General features: G+C 45.9%; 1 protein-coding gene across 2 annotated transcripts in view; it reads left to right on the forward strand.

The window, feature by feature from the left end:
- Positions 1-20,609, forward strand: part of numb (NUMB endocytic adaptor protein) — a 73,782-nt gene that overhangs the window by 36,876 nt on the left and 16,297 nt on the right. Inside the window, exons 4-6 of one of the 2 annotated variants that reach the window (XM_071382383.1) lie at positions 9,955-9,987; positions 11,575-11,649; positions 17,235-17,375. In XM_071382383.1, the coding sequence (XP_071238484.1) occupies positions 9,955-9,987; positions 11,575-11,649; positions 17,235-17,375 (249 nt within the window). The remainder of the gene's footprint in view (positions 1-9,954; positions 9,988-11,574; positions 11,650-17,234; positions 17,376-20,609) is intronic. The other variant, XM_071382384.1, reaches the window with a different exon arrangement.

A 20,609-nucleotide genomic window follows, 5' to 3' on the forward strand; every position in this document is an offset into this window, starting at 1 on the left:
TCTCTCCTCTCTAGAACAGGGATCCCTTCTCTCCTCTCCAGAACAGGGTGCCCTTCTCTCCTCTCCAGAACAGGGTGCCCTTCTCTCCTCTCCAGAACAGGGAGCCCTTCTCTCCTCTCCAGAACAGGGAGCCCTTCTCTCCTCTCCAGAACAGGGAGCCCTTCTCTCCTCTCCAGAACAGGGAGCCCTTCTCTCCTCTCCAGAACAGGGAGCCCTTCTCTCCTCTCCAGAACAGGGAGCCCTTCTCTCCTCTCCAGAACAGGGAGCCCTTCTCTCCTCTCTAGAACAGGGAGCCCTTCTCTCCTCTCTAGAACAGGGAGCCCTTCTCTCCTCTCTAGAACAGGGAGCCCTTCTCTCCTCTCTAGAACAGGGAGCCCTTCTCTCCTCTCTAGAACAGGAAGCCCTTCTCTCCTCTCTAGAACAGGGAGCTCTCCTCTCCAGAACAGGGAGCCCTTCTCTCCTCTCTAGAACAGGGAGCCCTTCTCTCCTCTCTAGAACAGGGAGCCCTTCTCTCCTCTCTAGAACAGGGAGCCCTTCTCTCCTCTCCAGAACAGGGAGCCCTCCTCTCCAGAACAGGGAGCCCTTCTCTCCTCTCCAGAACAGGAAGCCCTTCTCTCCTCTCTAGAACAGGGAGCCCTTCTCTCCTCTCTAGAACAGGGAGCCCTTCTCTCCTCTCTAGAACAGGGAGCCCTTCTCTCCTCTCTAGAACAGGAAGCCCTTCTCTCCTTTTTGCTTTGTCATTATGGAGTATTGTGATGTCATTATGGAGTATTGTGATGTCATTATGGAGTATTGTGATGTCATTATGGAGTATTGTGATGTCATTATGGAGTATTGTGTGTAGATTGAGGGGGGAAAAACTATTTCATCAATTTTAGAATAAGGTTGTAACGTAACAAAATGTGGAGAAAGTCAAGGGGTCAGAATACTTTACCGAAAGCGCTCCATAGGCCTGTGGGCTCTCCAGAACAGGAAGTCCTTCTCTCCTCTCCAGAAAAGGAAGTCCTTCTCTCCAGAACAGGAAGTCTTTCTCTCCTCTCCAGAACAGGAAGCCCTTCTCTCCTCTCTAGAACAGGAAGCCCTTCTCTCCTCTCTAGAACAGGAAGCCCTTCTCTCCTCTCTAGAACAGGAAGCCCTTCTCTCCTCTCTAGAACAGGAAGCCCTTCTCTCCTCTCTAGAACAGGAAGCCCTTCTCTCCTCTCTAGAACAGGAAGCTCTTCTCTCCTCTCTAGAACAGGAAACCCTTCTCTCCTCTCTAGAACAGGAAGCCCTTCTCTCCTCTCTAGAACAGGAAGCCATTCTCTCCTCTCCAGAACAGGGAGCCCTTCTCTCCTCTCCAGAACAGGGAGCCCTTCTCTCCTCTCCAGAACAGGGTGCCCTTCTCTCCTCTCCAGAACAGGGAGCCCTTCTCTCCCCTCCAGAACAGGGAGCCCTTCTCTCCCCTCCAGAACAGGGAGCCCTTCTCTCCCCTCCAGAACAGGGAGCCCTTCTCTCCCCTCCAGAACAGGGAGCCCTTCTCTCCTCTCTAGAACAGGGATCCCTTCTCTCCTCTCCAGAACAGGGATCCCTTCTCTCCTCTCCAGAACAGGGTGCCCTTCTCTCCTCTCCAGAACAGGGTGCCCTTCTCTCCTCTCCAGAACAGGGAGCCCTTCTCTCCTCTCCAGAACAGGGAGCCCTTCTCTCCTCTCCAGAACAGGGAGCCCTTCTCTCCTCTCCAGAACAGGGAGCCCTTCTCTCCTCTCCAGAACAGGGAGCCCTTCTCTCCTCTCCAGAACAGGGAGCCCTTCTCTCCTCTCCAGAACAGGGAGCCCTTCTCTCCTCTCCAGAACAGGGAGCCCTTCTCTCCTCTCTAGAACAGGGAGCCCTTCTCTCCTCTCTAGAACAGGGAGCCCTTCTCTCCTCTCTAGAACAGGGAGCCCTTCTCTCCTCTCTAGAACAGGGAGCCCTTCTCTCCTCTCTAGAACAGGGAGCCCTTCTCTCCTCTCTAGAACAGGGAGCCCTTCTCTCCTCTCCAGAACAGGGAGCCCTTCTCTCCTCTCTAGAACAGGGAGCCCTCCTCTCCAGAACAGGGAGCCCTCCTCTCCAGAACAGGGAGCCCTTCTCTCCTCTCCAGAACAGGAAGCCCTTCTCTCCTCTCTAGAACAGGGAGCCCTTCTCTCCTCTCTAGAACAGGGAGCCCTTCTCTCCTCTCCAGAACAGGGAGCCCTTCTCTCCTCTCTAGAACAGGGAGCCCTTCTCTCCTCTCTAGAACAGGGAGCCCTTCTCTCCTCTCTAGAACAGGGAGCCCTTCTCTCCTCTCTAGAACAGGGAGCCCTTCTCTCCTCTCCAGAACAGGGAGCCCTTCTCTCCTCTCCAGAACAGGGAGCCCTTCTCTCCTCTCCAGAACAGGGAGCCCTTCTCTCCTCTCTAGAACAGGGAGCCCTTCTCTCCTCTCTAGAACAGGGAGCCCTTCTCTCCTCTCTAGAACAGGGAGCCCTTCTCTCCTCTCTATTCCCCATTTGTCTATTTGTCATCTCTCACCGTGTGGAGTCGTTACGTGGCTAGTATCCCTCCTTTCCCTGATGTGTTACAGTCTTCCTCTGTATCGGTCGGGGTCTGACCCTAGTGTGTTTCTAGCCAGTCTTCCTCTGTATCGGTCAGGGTCTGACCCTAGTGTGTTTCTAGCCAGTCTACCTCTGTATCGGTCAGGGTCTGACCCTAGTGTGTTTCTAGCCAGTCTTCCTCTGTATCGGTCAGGGTCTGACCCTAGTGTGTTTCTAGCCAGTCTTCCTCTGTATCGGTCAGGGTCTGACCCTAGTGTGTTTCTAGCCAGTCTTCCTCTGTATCGGTCAGGGTCTGACCCTAGTGGGTTTCTAGACAGTCTTCCTTTGTATCCACCCAGTGTACTGTGTCCTGTAGTCTGGATCTCCAGGTCTGAGGGTCTGGACATGCTATCCTCTCTGGCCATCTGTTGAGCCCAGCTTAGCTCACTGAGTCCAGGGCAGACAGCCACGGGGACAACCACAGGGAAGACCTGTCACTCAGACAGATGTGTAGCCTATCTCTCTGTAGGTTCCAGAGGAGTTGAGTCAAAGGGACCAGCAGTGTTAGACTCTGTCTAGGAGCACTGCCCATCTAGGAGCGCTTCCCTGCCTCATCTGGGAGGCAGACTGCGAACCCTTGTTCTGAGAAACGAAGGCTATTCCATGCGAGAAATTGCCAAGAAACTGAAGATCTCGTACAACGCTGTGTACTACTCCCTTCACAGAACAGCACAAACTGGCTCTAACCAGAATAGAAAGAGGAGTGGGAGGCCCCGGTGCACAACTGAGCAAGAGGACAAGTACATTAGAGTGTCTAGTTTGAGAAACAGGCGCCTCACAAGTCCTCAACTGGCAGCTTCATGAAATAGTCCACGCAAAACACCAGTCTCCATGTTAACAGTGAAGAGGCGACTCCGGGATGATGGAGCTCTCGACCCGCTCCACTACAGCCCTGTCGATGTGAATGGTGGCGTGCCCTGCCCTCCGTTTCCTGTAGTCCACGATAATCTCCTTTATCATGCTGACGTTGATGGAGAGGTTGTCCTGGCACCACACTGCCTCCCTATTGGCTGTCTCATCGTTGTTGGTGATCAGGCTTATTCGCCAACAACATGTAATTATGGCGTTGGAGTCGTGTACGGCCAATCAGTCGTTGGTGAACAGGGAGTACAGGAGGGGACTAAGCACGCACCCCTGAGGGGCCCCCATGTTAAGGGTCAGCATGGCGGACGTGTTGTTGCCTACCTTCACCACCTGGGGGCCGCCCGTCAGGAAGTCCATGATCCAGTTGCGGTGGACAGAGAACACCACCATGGTTTTTAAGAAAGGCTATTCTTTTTAAGGTAGCTCCGATCCTTCCACGTCTACTAAGAAATGCTCCATGTTTTTTTTAATAGTGCTGTGGCTTAGTGTCCTGTTTTACAGTGCAATCTGCTGGGGGGGGGGGGGGTAATATCACGATGGAGGATGAAAACGGACTAAACAAAATCATCAAGAAGGCTCTACCATCGGCACCAACCAGGACAAACTAGAGCTCATGCTGGAGAAGTTGGTCCTCAAAAAGATTAGAGCTATAGAGGCCAACATTAGCCAGCCCTCTCCACAGTACCTGGAGTATCACAGTGATGTAACCAACACTAGTCACAGTGATATATAACCACCACTAGTCACAGTGATATATAACCACCACTAGTCACAGTGATATATAACCAACACTAGTCACAGTGATATATAACCACCACTAGTCACAGTGATATATAACCAACACTAGTCACAGTGATATATAACCACCACTAGTCACAGTGATATATAACCACCACTAGTCACAGTGATATATAACCACCACTAGTCACAGTGATATATAACCACCACTAGTCACAGTGATATATAACCACCACTAGTCACAGTGATATATAACCAACACTAGTCACAGTGATATATAACCACCACTAGTCACAGTGATATATAACCACCACTAGTCACAGTGATATATAACCAACACTAGTCACAGTGATATATAACCAACACTAGTCACAGTGATATATAACCAACACTAGTCACAGTGATATATAACCAACACTAGTCACAGTGATATATAACCAACACTAGTCACAGTGATATATAACCACCACTAGTCACAGTGATATATAACCACCACTAGTCACAGTGATATATAACCAACACTAGTCACAGTGATATATAACCAACACTAGTCACAGTGATATATAACCAACACTAGTCACAGTGATATATAACCACCACTAGTCACAGTGATATATAACCACTACTAGTCACAGTGATATATAACCAACACTAGTCACAGTGATATATAACCACCACTAGTCACAGTGATATATAACCACTACTAGTCACAGTGATATATAACCAACACTAGTCACAGTGATATATAACCAACACTAGTCACAGTGATATATAACCACCACTAGTCACAGTGATATATAACCACTACTAGTCACAGTGATATATAACCACTACTAGTCACAGTGATATATAACCAACACTAGTCACAGTGATATATAACCAACACTAGTCACAGTGATATATAACCAACACTAGTCACAGTGATATATAACCACCACTAGTCACAGTGATATATAACCACCACTAGTCACAGTGATATATAACCAACACTAGTCACAGTGATATATAACCAACACTAGTCACAGTGATATATAACCACTACTAGTCACAGTGATATATAACCAACACTAGTCACAGTGATATATAACCACCACTAGTCACAGTGATATATAACCACCACTAGTCACAGTGATATATAACCACCACTAGTCACAGTGATATATAACCAACACTAGTCACAGTGATATATAACCAACACTAGTCACAGTGATATATAACCAACACTAGTCACAGTGATATATAACCAACACTAGTCACAGTGATATATAACCAACACTAGTCACAGTGATATATAACCAACACTAGTCACAGTGATATATAACCACCACTAGTCACAGTGATATATAACCACTACTAGTCACAGTGATATATAACCACCACTAGTCACAGTGATATATAACCACCACTAGTCACAGTGATATATAACCAACACTAGTCACAGTGATATATAACCAACACTAGTCACAGTGATATATAACCACTACTAGTCACAGTGATATATAACCACCACTAGTCACAGTGATATATAACCACCACTAGTCACAGTGATATATAACCACCACTAGTCACAGTGATATATAACCACTACTAGTCACAGTGATATATAACCACCACTAGTCACAGTGATATATAACCACCACTAGTCACAGTGATATATAACCAACACTAGTCACAGTGATATATAACCACCACTAGTCACAGTGATATATAACCAACACTAGTCACAGTGATATATAACCACCACTAGTCACAGTGATATATAACCAACACTAGTCACAGTGATATATAACCACCACTAGTCACAGTGATATATAACCAACACTAGTCACAGTGATATATAACCACTACTAGTCACAGTGATATATAACCACTACTAGTCACAGTGATATATAACCACTACTAGTCACAGTGATATATAACCAACACTAGTCACAGTGATATATAACCACTACTAGTCACAGTGATATATAACCACTACTAGTCACAGTGATATATAACCACTACTAGTCACAGTGATATATAACCACTACTAGTCACAGTGATATATAACCAACACTAGTCACAGTGATATATAACCACCACTAGTCACAGTGATATATAACCAACACTAGTCACAGTGATATATAACCAACACTAGTCACAGTGATATATAACCACCACTAGTCACAGTGATATATAACCAACACTAGTCACAGTGATATATAACCAACACTAGTCACAGTGATATATAACCAACACTAGTCACAGTGATATATAACCAACACTAGTCACAGTGATATATAACCAACACTAGTCACAGTGATATATAACCACCACTAGTCACAGTGATATATAACCACCACTAGTCACAGTGATATATAACCAACACTAGTCACAGTGATATATAACCACCACTAGTCACAGTGATATATAACCACCACTAGTCACAGTGATATATAACCACCACTAGTCACAGTGATATATAACCACCACTAGTCACAGTGATATATAACCACCACTAGTCACAGTGATATATAACCAACACTAGTCACAGTGATATATAACCAACACTAGTCACAGTGATATATAACCAACACTAGTCACAGTGGTATATAACCAACACTAGTCACAGTGATATATAACCAACACTAGTCACAGTGATATATAACCAACACTAGTCACAGTGATATATAACCAACACTAGTCACAGTGATATATAACCAACACTAGTCACAGTGATATATAACCAACACTAGTCACAGTGATATATAACCACTACTAGTCACAGTGATATATAACCAACACTAGTCACAGTGATATATAACCAACACTAGTCACAGTGATATATAACCACCACTAGTCACAGTGATATATAACCACCACTAGTCACAGTGATATATAACCAACACTAGTCACAGTGATATATAACCACCACTAGTCACAGTGATATATAACCACCACTAGTCACAGTGATATATAACCAACACTAGTCACAGTGATATATAACCACCACTAGTCACAGTGATATATAACCACTACTAGTCACAGTGATATATAACCAACACTAGTCACAGTGATATATAACCAACACTAGTCACAGTGATATATAACCACCACTAGTCACAGTGATATATAACCACCACTAGTCACAGTGATATATAACCACCACTAGTCACAGTGATATATAACCAACACTAGTCACAGTGATATATAACCAACACTAGTCACAGTGATATATAACCACCACTAGTCACAGTGATATATAACCACCACTAGTCACAGTGATATATAACCACCACTAGTCACAGTGATATATAACCACCACTAGTCACAGTGATATATAACCAACACTAGTCACAGTGATATATAACCACCACTAGTCACAGTGATATATAACCAACACTAGTCACAGTGATATATAACCAACACTAGTCAGTGATATATAACCAACACTAGTCACAGTGATATATAACCACCACTAGTCACAGTGATATATAACCACTACTAGTCACAGTGATATATAACCAACACTAGTCACAGTGATATATAACCAACACTAGTCACAGTGATATATAACCACCACTAGTCACAGTGATATATAACCAACACTAGTCACAGTGATATATAACCAACACTAGTCACAGTGATATATAACCAACACTAGTCACAGTGATATATAACCACTACTAGTCACAGTGATATATAACCACCACTAGTCACAGTGATATATAACCAACACTAGTCACAGTGATATATAACCACTACTAGTCACAGTGATATATAACCACCACTAGTCACAGTGATATATAACCACCACTAGTCACAGTGATATATAACCAACACTAGTCACAGTGATATATAACCACCACTAGTCACAGTGATATATAACCAACACTAGTCACAGTGATATATAACCACCACTAGTCACAGTGATATATAACCACCACTAGTCACAGTGATATATAACCACCACTAGTCACAGTGATATATAACCACCACTAGTCACAGTGATATATAACCAACACTAGTCACAGTGATATATAACCACCACTAGTCACAGTGATATATAACCAACACTAGTCACAGTGATATATAACCAACACTAGTCACAGTGATATATAACCACCACTAGTCACAGTGATATATAACCACTACTAGTCACAGTGATATATAACCACTACTAGTCACAGTGATATATAACCACCACTAGTCACAGTGATATATAACCACTACTAGTCACAGTGATATATAACCAACACTAGTCACAGTGATATATAACCACCACTAGTCACAGTGATATATAACCACTACTAGTCACAGTGATATATAACCAACACTAGTCACAGTGATATATAACCACCACTAGTCACAGTGATATATAACCAACACTAGTCACAGTGATATATAACCAACACTAGTCACAGTATATATAACCAACACTAGTCACAGTGATATATAACCAACACTAGTCACAGTGGTATAACCAACACTAGTCACAGTGGTATAACCAACACTAGTCACAGTGATATATATAACCACCACTAGTCACAGTGATATATAACCAACACTAGTCACAGTGATATATAACCAGCCCCAATATAACTAGCCAGCCCTTCCACAGTACCTGCCTGGAGCATCGCAGTGCGATGACAGATTTATTTTACCCAGGGCCAAAACAGAACATTTCTGCAGATCCTTCTTACCATGAGGCTTTTTAACACAAACACTTGGAATCGTCATCAATGGATATTAAAAAAACTGTGTGTCCGTGTTGTGTTTTTATGGTCTATTTCATGGTATTGACTGTTGCAATCACATTTCCCCTGCAGGGTATTAATAAAGTACTATCTATCTTTATATGAGCCATGACCAGCCTTTCAAAGCACTTCATGGCTACTGATGTGAGTGCTACGGTTCGCTAGTCATTTAGGCAGGTTACCTTGGCGTTCTTGGGCACAGGGACTATGGTGGTCTGCTTGAAACATGTAGGTATTAAAGACTGGGTCAGGGAGAGGTTGAAAATGTCAGTGAAGACACTTGCCAGCTGTCAGCGCATGCTCTGAGTACGAGTCCTGGTAATCTGTCTTGTGAATGTTAACATGTTAAAGGTCTTACCCACATCGGCTACGGAGAGCGTGATCACACAGTTGTTCGGGAACAGCTGGTGCTCTCATGCATGGTTCAGTGTTGCTTGCCTTGAAGCGAGCATTGTAGGCATTTAGCTCGTCTGGTAGGCTCTGTTCAGCTCGTGACTGGGTTCCCCTTTGTAATCCATGATAGTATTCAAGCCCTGCCACATCTGACGAGCATCAGGTCGCAGCGGGATTTCTTATAAGTGTCCGACTTATTGTCCCGATCCTTGAAAGCGGCAGCTCTAGCCTTTAGCTCAGTGCGGATGTTGCCTGTAATCCATGGCTTCTGGTTGGGATATCTACGGTCACTTTGGGGATGACTCGAGGCACTTATTAATGAAGCCAGTGACTGTGGTAAACTCCTCAAGGCCAATATGAATCACCTTCCAATATGATTCACCTTCCAATATGAATCACCTTCCTCCCCTCTATTCATCCATCCATCTATCACTCACTCACTCACTCACTCATTCCTAATCAAGCTTCACTCCTCCAACTCCCTCCCCCCACCCCCCCATGAACAAAGATATACACACCTGTCTTACACACACACACCCATACCCTCACCCTGACATTCTAAATGTAGCCCTCAGTCATCGGTAACATTGTGTGTCCTTGTCCCCCCCCACCCACCTTCTCCTGTACCAATCCCACAACAGGACAGGAAATTCTTCAAGGGCTTCTTTACTAAAGTAAGTTGTGCTTTGTGTCTGACGCTAAGTGCCTGCCTCTTTCATTCCCCTTAATATAACCCCTCACTCTCTGATAATGGCTGACTGTACTACTGGGCGAGGCCACCGGGAACTGTCTGGGACTTCACCAACAAACTACCTGGAGACGTGTGTGTGTGTGTGTGTCTCACCAGCTCTTCTTCCATCAGAGAAGGATCAAGACGAGACCTGTGTGAATGAGTTTGCCTGTCCTGTGCGTACCGTCTCTGTGTGTTATTTAACTCATGGAACTGGTTGGCCACTGTTTCAGTTGCTTTGTTGTAGTCAACTTTCTTCCTCATTCCAGTCTGGGTACTCACAACACAACACCTACTCATGACTTCCTCATTCCAGTCTGGGTACTCACAACACAACACCTCATGACTTCCTCATTCCAGTCTGGGTACTCACAACACAACACCTACTCATGACTTCCTCATTCCAGTCTGGGTACTCACAACACCTACTCCATGACTTCCTCTCTCTTCCTCATTCCAGTCTGGGTACTCGCAACACAACACCTACTCCATGACTTCCTCTCTCTTCCTCATTCCAGTCTGGGTACTCACAACACAACACCTACTCATGACTTCCTCTCTCTTCCTCATTCCAGTCTGGGTACTCACAACACAACACCTACTCCATGACTTCCTCTCTCTTCCTCATTCCAGTCTGGGTACTCACAACACAACACCTACTCCATGACTTCCTCTCTCTTCCTCATTCCAGTCTGGGTACTCACAACACAACACCTACTCCATGACTTCCTCTCTCTTCCTCATTCCAGTCTGGGTACTCACAACACAACACCTACTCATGACTTCCTCTCTCTTCCTCATTCCAGTCTGGGTACTCACAACACAACACCTACTCCATGACTTCCTCTCTCTTCCTCATTCCAGTCTGGGTACTCGCAACACAACACCTACTCCATGACTTCCTCTCTCTTCCTCATTCCAGTCTGGGTACTCACAACACCTACTCCATGACTTCCTCTCTCTTCCTCATTCCAGTCTGGGTACTCACAACACAACACCTACTCCATGACTTCCTCTCTCTTCCTCATTCCAGTCTGGGTACTCACAACACAACAACTACTCATGACTTCCTCTCTCCTAACCAGTCTTTACAATGTTTGACTTTCAGTTGTTTTTCCTCTGTTTCCAGGTTGGGATTTGTGTTTGTGTGCGTGACATATGTGTGTCTCTCTCCATCTCTCTCTCATCTCTGTAACTCTCCCTGTCTCTCTCGCACCTCTGTTTCTGTCTCTCTCGCACCTCTGTTTCTGTCTCTCTCGCACCTCTGTTTCTGTCTCTCTCGCACCTCTGTTTCTGTCTCTCTCGCACCTCTGTTTCTGTCTCTCTCGCATCTCTGTTTCTGTCTCTCTCTCGCATCTCTGTTTCTGTCTCTCTCTCGCATCTCTGTTTCTGTCTCTCTCTCGCATCTCTGTTTCTGTCTCTGTCATCTCTGTTTCTGTGTATCTCTCATCTGTGTCTGTCAGCTTTGTTTCTGTCTCTCTGTCATCTCTCTGTGTCTCTGTCATCTCTGTGTGTGTCTTTTTGTCTGCAGGCAGGGAAGAAGGCAGTGAGAGCGGTGCTGTGGGTCTCAGCAGACGGTCTCCGGGTAGTAGATGACAAAACTAAGGTAAGGGATCTCCTGCTATGCTGTCTGAACAGCTAGGTCTCACACACCCACGCGGCACAGACATAGTGTTTGATTGAAAATCTAATCAAGCACTTCTTGAGCGCCCATGAGCTCATGTTGCGCAACATTTCTATAGGCTATGCAATAGCGTGAGAAAACAGAGTGATGGCCTCTATTAAAAAGAGGAGGATCCCATCAGCTTTCAATAGGCTAAGTCTACTATATTTATTTCTCAATGTTCCTAATATTAAGCACATTGCTTCTCTTTACAACAGGAGTATAGCCTACCTGGCGGGCATGAAAATGAACCGCGGGAAAAGCGTCCTCCAGTCGCTGTTTAAATGCAGAGATTACATGTATTTCCCCCTGTTTCGAGACGGGTGCATGATAATGGTCCATTCTAAATCCAAACAAATTTCACACACAAATGATTTAGTATATGCAAATACAAGATTACAAATCAAGAATAGTCTGATGGGTGCCAATATTAGCCTATGCCCAGAGTAAGGCAAGAAGCAATGCATACCGGTTTTTTTTTTGCAACTTTTTCTAATCATAGTCGCACATCTCATGTAGCCTGGCCCATTAGCCTATATGTTTTGATAAAGTTTGTATCACTAAAGTGGCCAAATAACTTCTTAAAATTAAGCACATTTATCCGCTTTACGACGGGTGTAGAGCCTTGCTGATATACAGTGCATTCGGAAAGTATTCAGACCCCATTTTCCATATTTTGTATAGTTACAGCCTTATTATAAAATTGACTACATTTTATTTTTCCTCATCAATCTACACACAATACCCCATAATGACAAAGCAAAAACGTTTTTTGTTGTTAATTTATAATAATTAAAACTGATTTACATAAGTATTCAGACCCTTTACTCAGTACTTTGTTGAAGCAGCGATTACAGCCTTGAGTCTTCTTGGGTTTGACGCTACAAGCTTGGCACACCTGTATTTGGGGAGTTTCTCCCATTCTTCTCTGCAGATCCTCTCAAGCTCTGTCAGGTTGGATGGGGAGCGTTGCTGCACAACTATTTCCAGGTCTCTCCAGAGATGTTCGATCGGGTTCAAGTCCGGGCTCTGGCTGGGCCACTCAAGGACATTCAGAGACTGTCCCGAAGCCACTCCTGCGTTGTTTTGGCTGTGTGCTTAGGGTCGTTGTCCTGTTGGAAGGTGAACCTTCGTCACAGTCTGAGGTCCTGAGCGCTCTGGAGCAGGTTTTTATCAAGGATCTCTCTGTACTTTATTCCCTTCATCTTTCCCTCAATCCTGAGTAGTCTCCCAGTCCCTGCCGCTGAAAAAGATCCCCACAGCATGATGCTGCCACCACCATGCTTCACCGTAGGGATGGTGCCAGGTTTCCTCCAGATGTGACACTTGGCATTCAGGCCAAAGAGTTCAATCTTGGTTTCATCAGACCAGAGAATCTTGTTTCTCATGGTCTGAGAGTCCTTTAGGTGCCTTTTGCCAAACTCCAAGCTGGCTGTCGTGGCTTTTACTGAGGAGTGTCTTCCATCTGGCCAGTCACCCATAAAGGCCTGATTGGTGGAGTGCTGCAGAGATGGTTGTCCTTCTGGAAGGTTCTCCCATCTCCACTGAGGAACTCTAGAGCTCTGTCAGAGTGACCATTGGGTTCTTGGTCACTTCCCTGAACAATGCCCCCCCCCCCCCGATTGCTGTTTGGCTGGGCGGCCAGCTCTAGGGAGAGTCTTGGTTGTTCCAAACTTCTTCCATTTAAGAAGGATGGAGGCCACTGGGTTCTTGGGGACCTTCAAAGCGGCAGAAATGTTTTGGTGCCCTTCCCCAGATCTGTGCCTCGACATAATCCTGTCTCGGAACTCTACGGACAATTCCTTCGACCTTATTGCTTGGTTTTTGCTCTGACATGCACTGTCAACTGTGGGACATTATATAGACAGGTGTGTGCCTTTCCAAATCATGTCCAATCAATTGAATTTACCACAGGTGGACTCCAATCAAGTTGTAGAAACATCTCCAGGATGATCAATGAAAACAGGATGCACCTGAGCTCAATTTCTAGTCTCAAAGCAAAGGGTCTGAATACTTCTGTTTTTTATTTTTAATACATTTGTAAAAAAATAAATAATCTATAAACCTGTTTTCGCTTTGTTTATTATGGGTTATTGTGTGTAGATTGAGGATTTTTTTTAAATTTCATTTTAGAATAAGGCTGTGATGTAACAAAATGTGGAAAAAGTCAAGGGGTCTGAATACTTTCCGAATGTGGTGCGTGAGTTTCAAGTTTAGGGAAGATAATTTTCACCATAAAAATGCACCTTTTATAATAAAAACATTAAATACATAATTGCACTTTTGAGAATGGTGTTTTCCTGCTATTGGAACATTTTGCGCTTATAGCCTACCGCCTCGTGCGCGTTTCTACGTTCATAATGTGAAGAAATAGACGAATAGTTAATCAGCATTTTAAGCTAAACGTTCTGATCTGTGGCGTCATTGGTTCTTGTGGTTGTCAGGGTCCCACAACTGTCCCAGACTAGGTCTGGAATATTTACTTCTCGCACAGAATAGAATAGGTCAACATTTGTACTATGGGGATAGTAGATTGACAGACTAGTGCTTTTGCTGTTCGTTAAGCCTACTCATCTTGTTGGCTGACGAAAAGTGAATGTTGACAGTTCTTCCAATATTTTTAATATGCACCTCGGAGTTGGATAAGGACGCGCGCAGTTGCATCCCCGACGTGTCCTTCTCCACTTGTAGCCTGTGAGAAAGACCCGATCACGTGATGGAGAGCCGTGTTGAGAGATGAGAGGTGCTTCGGAGCAGGCAGCACTCAGGGAGAAGGGTACAGTGACCACTGGCCCGGAAAAGGCATGGATATGTTTTAGGGTGCATTACGGCCACACAAAGGGGATGCCGCCGGGAAATTTGCGGCATTATCAAGTGCTTGTCAAAGTGTGAATGAGAGACTGATGAAGTGTGTACAGCCTGATGAAGTGTGTACAGCCTGATGAAGTGTGTACAGACTGATGAAGTGTGTACAGCCTGATGAGTGAGAGACTGATGAAGTGTGTACAGCCTGCGCAAAAAAACTAAGTACAACTCATGCGTTTCATGCGACTTTTTTCAAATCATCGTTAGTTGCATCATGAAGCCTTAGAATGTATTAAAACTCCAAACATATCAGCCCAACGTTTGTAGAACAACTAAAGTTACATTAGTAACTCTACATTAAGCAGATAGGAGGACCTGTTTCTTTATTAACTGCTCAACACAGAATAGTTGTATGTGCGCACTTCCTCAAATCGCTTGGAGAAAATATCCATTCTATTTAATTCAGCTTTGTTCAATTTTATTCTTCATAATATAAAATAATGCCACGGAATTCTAAGCAAATCTTGTCTGCTAAATGAACTAGTGTAGCCCACAGCCATATGGCATAGCCAGATCAGGACCTAACATAAGGACAACTCAGAGGATTCTATTCTGTTCTTCTGAAATAGTCTACATTTTCTTCATATCATGTTTCTTTAGACCTAAAATAAATAATGGATTTATTGTGAAGGTGAAGGCTATATTACATGGATTAATTAAGACTTCCCGTGTGGCTCAGTTGGTAGAGCATGGCGCTTGCAACGCCAGGGTTGTGGGTTCATTCCCCACGGGGGGACCAGGATGAATATGTATGAACTTTCCAATTTGTAAGTCGCTCTGGATAAGAGCGTCTGCTAAATGACTTAAATGTAAATGTAAATGTAAAATGTTAATAATGTAGATGTTTCAAAAGGTCTGCATCGGAGGCTCGTGTTGAAGCCAGGAGATTCTACGTGTGTTTATATTAAAGGTTCAGATTCTAAGTGTGTTTATATTAAAGGTCCAGATTCTACGTGTGTTTATATTAAAGGTCCGTTGCCGTGAGACCGCCAGTTGTTTTCTTGACAATCACCAGCTGACGACATTTCATGACCGCCACAGCGTGTTGAACCTCAGCCAGAGGAAATGCTTTGTGGAAGTTGGGCTTTCGTGTTGAAACTCAGCCAGAGGAAATGCTTTGTGGAAGTTTGGCTTTCGCAAAAGAGGAAACTCTTACACCCCCGTTGACTTGCAAAAGTTTCACTTTTTATGAACTGGTAAACGTTTTGGTCTATTGACCGTTTGTCGACCCAAAGGGTCCCCTTTTTTTTGTATCTGGTTATATACTCCAGTACACCTGCAATAGAAAACTCTTTGATGGACCATTAGCACAGCATGTCCCTATTCAACTGTGGGTTCTGCTGCCACCTGCTGGATGAAGCGAATATTACATGGAGACTTATTGTGTCAAGCCAGAAGCATTACAGTAATCCCTCGTTTATCGCGGGGGTTACGTTCCGAAAATGACCCGCGATAAGTGAAATCCGCGAAATAGAAAACTTTTTTTTTTTTTACAATTAGCAACTATTACATGTATACAAATACAGTGACTCACGTGTAGGCCGTTTCGTCGACATTATGGGTTTAGGAGATGTTCGAAATTACAAGATAATTTGGCCAACTTAATGTAAATTTGCCAAGCTGTTTTATGTACGTACACATAACTGCACGAGACGACAAAATGATAGCACAATTCGTAGCATGTTTTGATACAAGAAGCGGGAGTGAGTTTTTAGCGAATCAGAATGCAGAGCACAATGCACCAAAAAAAAAAAAAAAATGCATTATGAAAATCCGCGAAATAGCGAATCCGCGATAAGTGAACCGCGAAGTGGCGAGGGATCACTGTATATATATTTTTTACCTTTGTTTAACCAGGTAGGCAAGTTGATAATAAGTTCTCATTTACAACTGCGACCTGGCCAAGATAAAGCAAAGCAGTTCGACACATACAACAACACATTATAAAGTAACTAACACTCCATACATCCTTCTGGTACGAGTATCCTTCTGGTACGAGTATCCTTACGTCCTTCTGGTACGAGTATCCTTACGTCCTTCTGGTACGAGTGTCCTTACGTCCTTCTGGTACGAGTGTCCTTACGTCCTTCTGGTACGAGTGTCCTTACGTCCTTCTGGTACGAGTGTCCATACGTCCTTCTGGTACGAGTGTCCATACGTCCTTCTGGTACGAGTGTCCCTACGTCCTTCTGGTACGAGTGTCCCTACGTCCTTCTGGTACGAGTATCCATACGTCCTTCTGGTACGAGTATCCATACGTCCTTCTGGTACGAGTATCCTTACGTCCTTCTGGTACGAGTATCCTTACGTCCTTCTGGTACGAGTATCCTTACGTCCTTCTGGTACTTGTAACATCACTCACATGTCCTACCTACGTTCCTTTACATTGAAAGTACATCTGGATAGGATGTGTTTGATCATGTTGTAATGACAGTCAGGGTATTGTGTTAATCAGGATAATGTCTCCCCTCTGTAAGTCCTGGCGTTTATTCACTAGGAACCAGACAGAACGGAACAGGGAAGGACCTATCTGAATTTGTCCAATAAAATGTCTAGTTTTCGTAGCAAAACATTTTTCGTTTTGAGTAACCGGTTTCTAACTAATGAATACACCCCTGAGGTAATGCTGAAATAGTCAGTGTAATGATGTCTCTCCTCTGTAGGACCTGATCCTAGACCAGACAATAGAGAAAGTATCGTTCTGCGCTCCGGACAGGAACTTTGAGAGAGCGTTCTCCTACATCTGTAGAGATGGAACTACTAGACGCTGGATCTGCCACTGCTTCATGGCTATCAAGGACTCGGTAAGACCCTAACCTCTAAACCTGACCTTAACCTCTAAACCAGACCCTAACCTGTTACACTAACCCCAAAACCAGACCCTAACCTGTTACACTAACCCCAAACCAGACCCTAACCCCCTAAGCCCTAAACCAGACCCTAACCCCTAAACCAGACCCTAACCCCTAAACCAGACCCTAACCCCTGAACCAGACCCTAACCCCTGAACCAGACCCTAACCCCTGAACCAGACCCTAACCCCTGAACCAGACCCTAAACCAGACCCTAACCCCTAAACCAGACCCTAACCCCTAAACCAGACCCTAAACCCTGAACCAGACCCTAACCCCTAAACCAGACCCTAACCCCTAAACCAGACCCTAACCCCTGAACCAGACCCTAACCCCTGAACCAGACCCTAAACCAGACCCTAACCCCTAAACCAGACCCTAACCCCTAAACCAGACCCTAACCCCTGAACCAGACCCTAACCCCTAAACCAGACCCTAACCCCTAAACCAGACCCTAACCCCTGAACCGGACCCTAACCCCTGAACCAGACCCTAACCCCTGAACCAGACCCTAACCCCTAAACCAGACCCTAACCCCTAAACCAGACCCTAACCCCTAAACCAGACCCTAACCCCTAAACCAGACCCTAACCCCTAAACCAGACCCTAACCCCTAAACCAGACCCTAACCCCTAAACCAGACCCTAACCCCTGAACCAGACCCTAACCCCTAAACCAGACCCTAACCCCTGAACCAGACCCTAACCCCTGAACCAGACCCTAACCCCTGAACCAGACCCTAACCCCTAAACCAGACCCCTAAACCAGACCCTAACCCCTAAACCAGACCCTAACCCCTAAACCAGACCCCTAAACCAGACCCTAACCCCTGAACCAGACCCTAACCCCTAAACCAGACCCCTAAACCAGACCCTAACCTCTAAACCGGACCCTAACCCCTAAACCAGACCCTAACCCCTAAACCAGACCTCTAAACCAGACCCTAACCCCTAAACCAGACCCTAACCCCTAAACCAGACCCTAACCCCTAAACCAGACCTCTAAACCAGACCCTAACCCCTAAACCAGACCCTAACCCCTAAACCAGACCCTAACCCCTAAACCAGACCCTAACCCCTAAACCAGACCCTAACCCCTAAACCAGACCCTAACCCCTAAACCAGACCCTAACCCCTAAACCAGACCCTAACCCCTAAACCAGACCCTAACCCCTGAACCAGACCCTAACCCCTGAACCAGACCCTAACCCCTAAACCAGACCTCTAAACCAGACCCTAACCCCTAAACCAGACCCTAACCCCTAAACCAGACCCTAACCCCTGAACCAGACCCTAACCTCTAAACCAGACCCTAACCCCTAAACCAGACCCTAACCTCTAAACCAGACCCTAACCCCTAAACCAGACCCTAACCCCTGAACCAGACCCTAACCCCTGAACCAGACCCTAACCCCTAAACCAGACCCTAACCCCTGAACCAGACCCTAACCCCTGAACCAGACCCTAACCCCTGAACCAGACCCTAACCCCTAAACCAGACCCTAACCCCTAAACCAGACCCTAACCCCTGAACCAGACCCTAACCCCTGAACCAGACCCTAACCCCTAAACCAGACCCTAACCCCTGAACCAGACCCTAACCCCTAAACCAGACCCTAACCCCTAAACCAGACCCTAACCCCTGAACCAGACCCTAACCCCTAAACCAGACCCTAACCCCTAAACCAGACCCTAACCCCTGAACCAGACCCTAACCCCTAAACCAGACCCTAACCCCTAAACCAGACCCTAACCCCTAAACCAGACCCTAACCCCTAAACCAGACCCTAACCCCTGAACCAGACCCTAACCCCTGAACCAGACCCTAACCCCTAAACCAGACCCTAACCCCTAAACCAGACCCTAACCCCTGAACCAGACCCTAACCCCTGAACCAGACCCTAACCCCTAAACCAGACCCTAACCCCTGAACCAGACCCTAACCCCTAAACCAGACCCTAACCCCTGAACCAGACCCTAACCCCTGAACCAGACCCTAACCCCTAAACCAGACCCTAACCCCTGAACCAGACCCTAACCCCTAAACCAGACCCTAACCCCTGAACCAGACCCTAACCCCTGAACCAGACCCTAACCCCTGAACCGGACCCTAACCCCTAAACCAGACCCTAACCCCTAAACCAGACCCTAACCCCTGAACCAGACCCTAACCCCTAAACCAGACCCTAACCCCTGAACCAGACCCTAACCCCTGAACCAGACCCTAACCTCTAAACCAGACCCTAACCCCTAAACCAGACCCTAACCCCTAAACCAGACCCTAACCCCTGAACCAGACCCTAACCCCTGAACCAGACCCTAACCCCTGAACCAGACCCTAAACCAGACCCTAACCCCTGAACCAGACCCTAACCCCTGAACCAGACCCTAAACCAGACCCTAACCCCTGAACCAGACCCTAACCCCTAAACCAGACCCTAACCCCTGAACCAGACCCTAACCCCTGAACCAGACCCTAACCCCTGAACCAGACCCTAACCCCTGAACCAGACCCTAACCCCTAAACCAGACCCTAACCCCTGAACCAGACCCTAACCCCTGAACCAGACCCTAACCCCTGAACCAGACCCTAACCCCTAAACCGGACCCTAACCCCTGAACCAGACCCTAACCCCTAAACCAGACCCTAACCCCTAAACCAGACCCTAAACCAGACCCTAACCCCTGAACCAGACCCTAACCCCTGAACCAGACCCTAACCCCTGAACCAGACCCTAACCCCTAAACCAGACCCTAACCCCTAAACCAGACCCTAACCCCTAAACCAGACCCTAACCCCTGAACCAGACCCTAACCCCTAAACCAGACCCTAACCCCTGAACCAGACCCTAACCTCTAAACCAGACCCTAACCCCTAAACCAGACCCTAACCCCTGAACCAGACCCTAACCCCTAAACCAGACCCTAACCCCTAAACCAGACCCTAACCCCTAAACCAGACCCTAACCCCTGAACCAGACCCTAACCCCTGAACCAGACCCTAACCCCTAAACCAGACCCTAACCCCTGAACCGGACCCTAACCCCTGAACCAGACCCTAACCCCTGAACCAGACCCTAACCTCTAACCCTAACCCCTAAACCAGACCCTAACCCCTGAACCAGACCCTAACCTCTAAACCAGACCCTAACCCCTAAACCAGACCCTAAACCAGACCCTAACCCCT

Source organism: Salvelinus alpinus, chromosome 34 (assembly GCF_045679555.1).
Source record: "Salvelinus alpinus chromosome 34, SLU_Salpinus.1, whole genome shotgun sequence".
Classification (NCBI taxonomy): domain Eukaryota; kingdom Metazoa; phylum Chordata; class Actinopteri; order Salmoniformes; family Salmonidae; genus Salvelinus; species Salvelinus alpinus.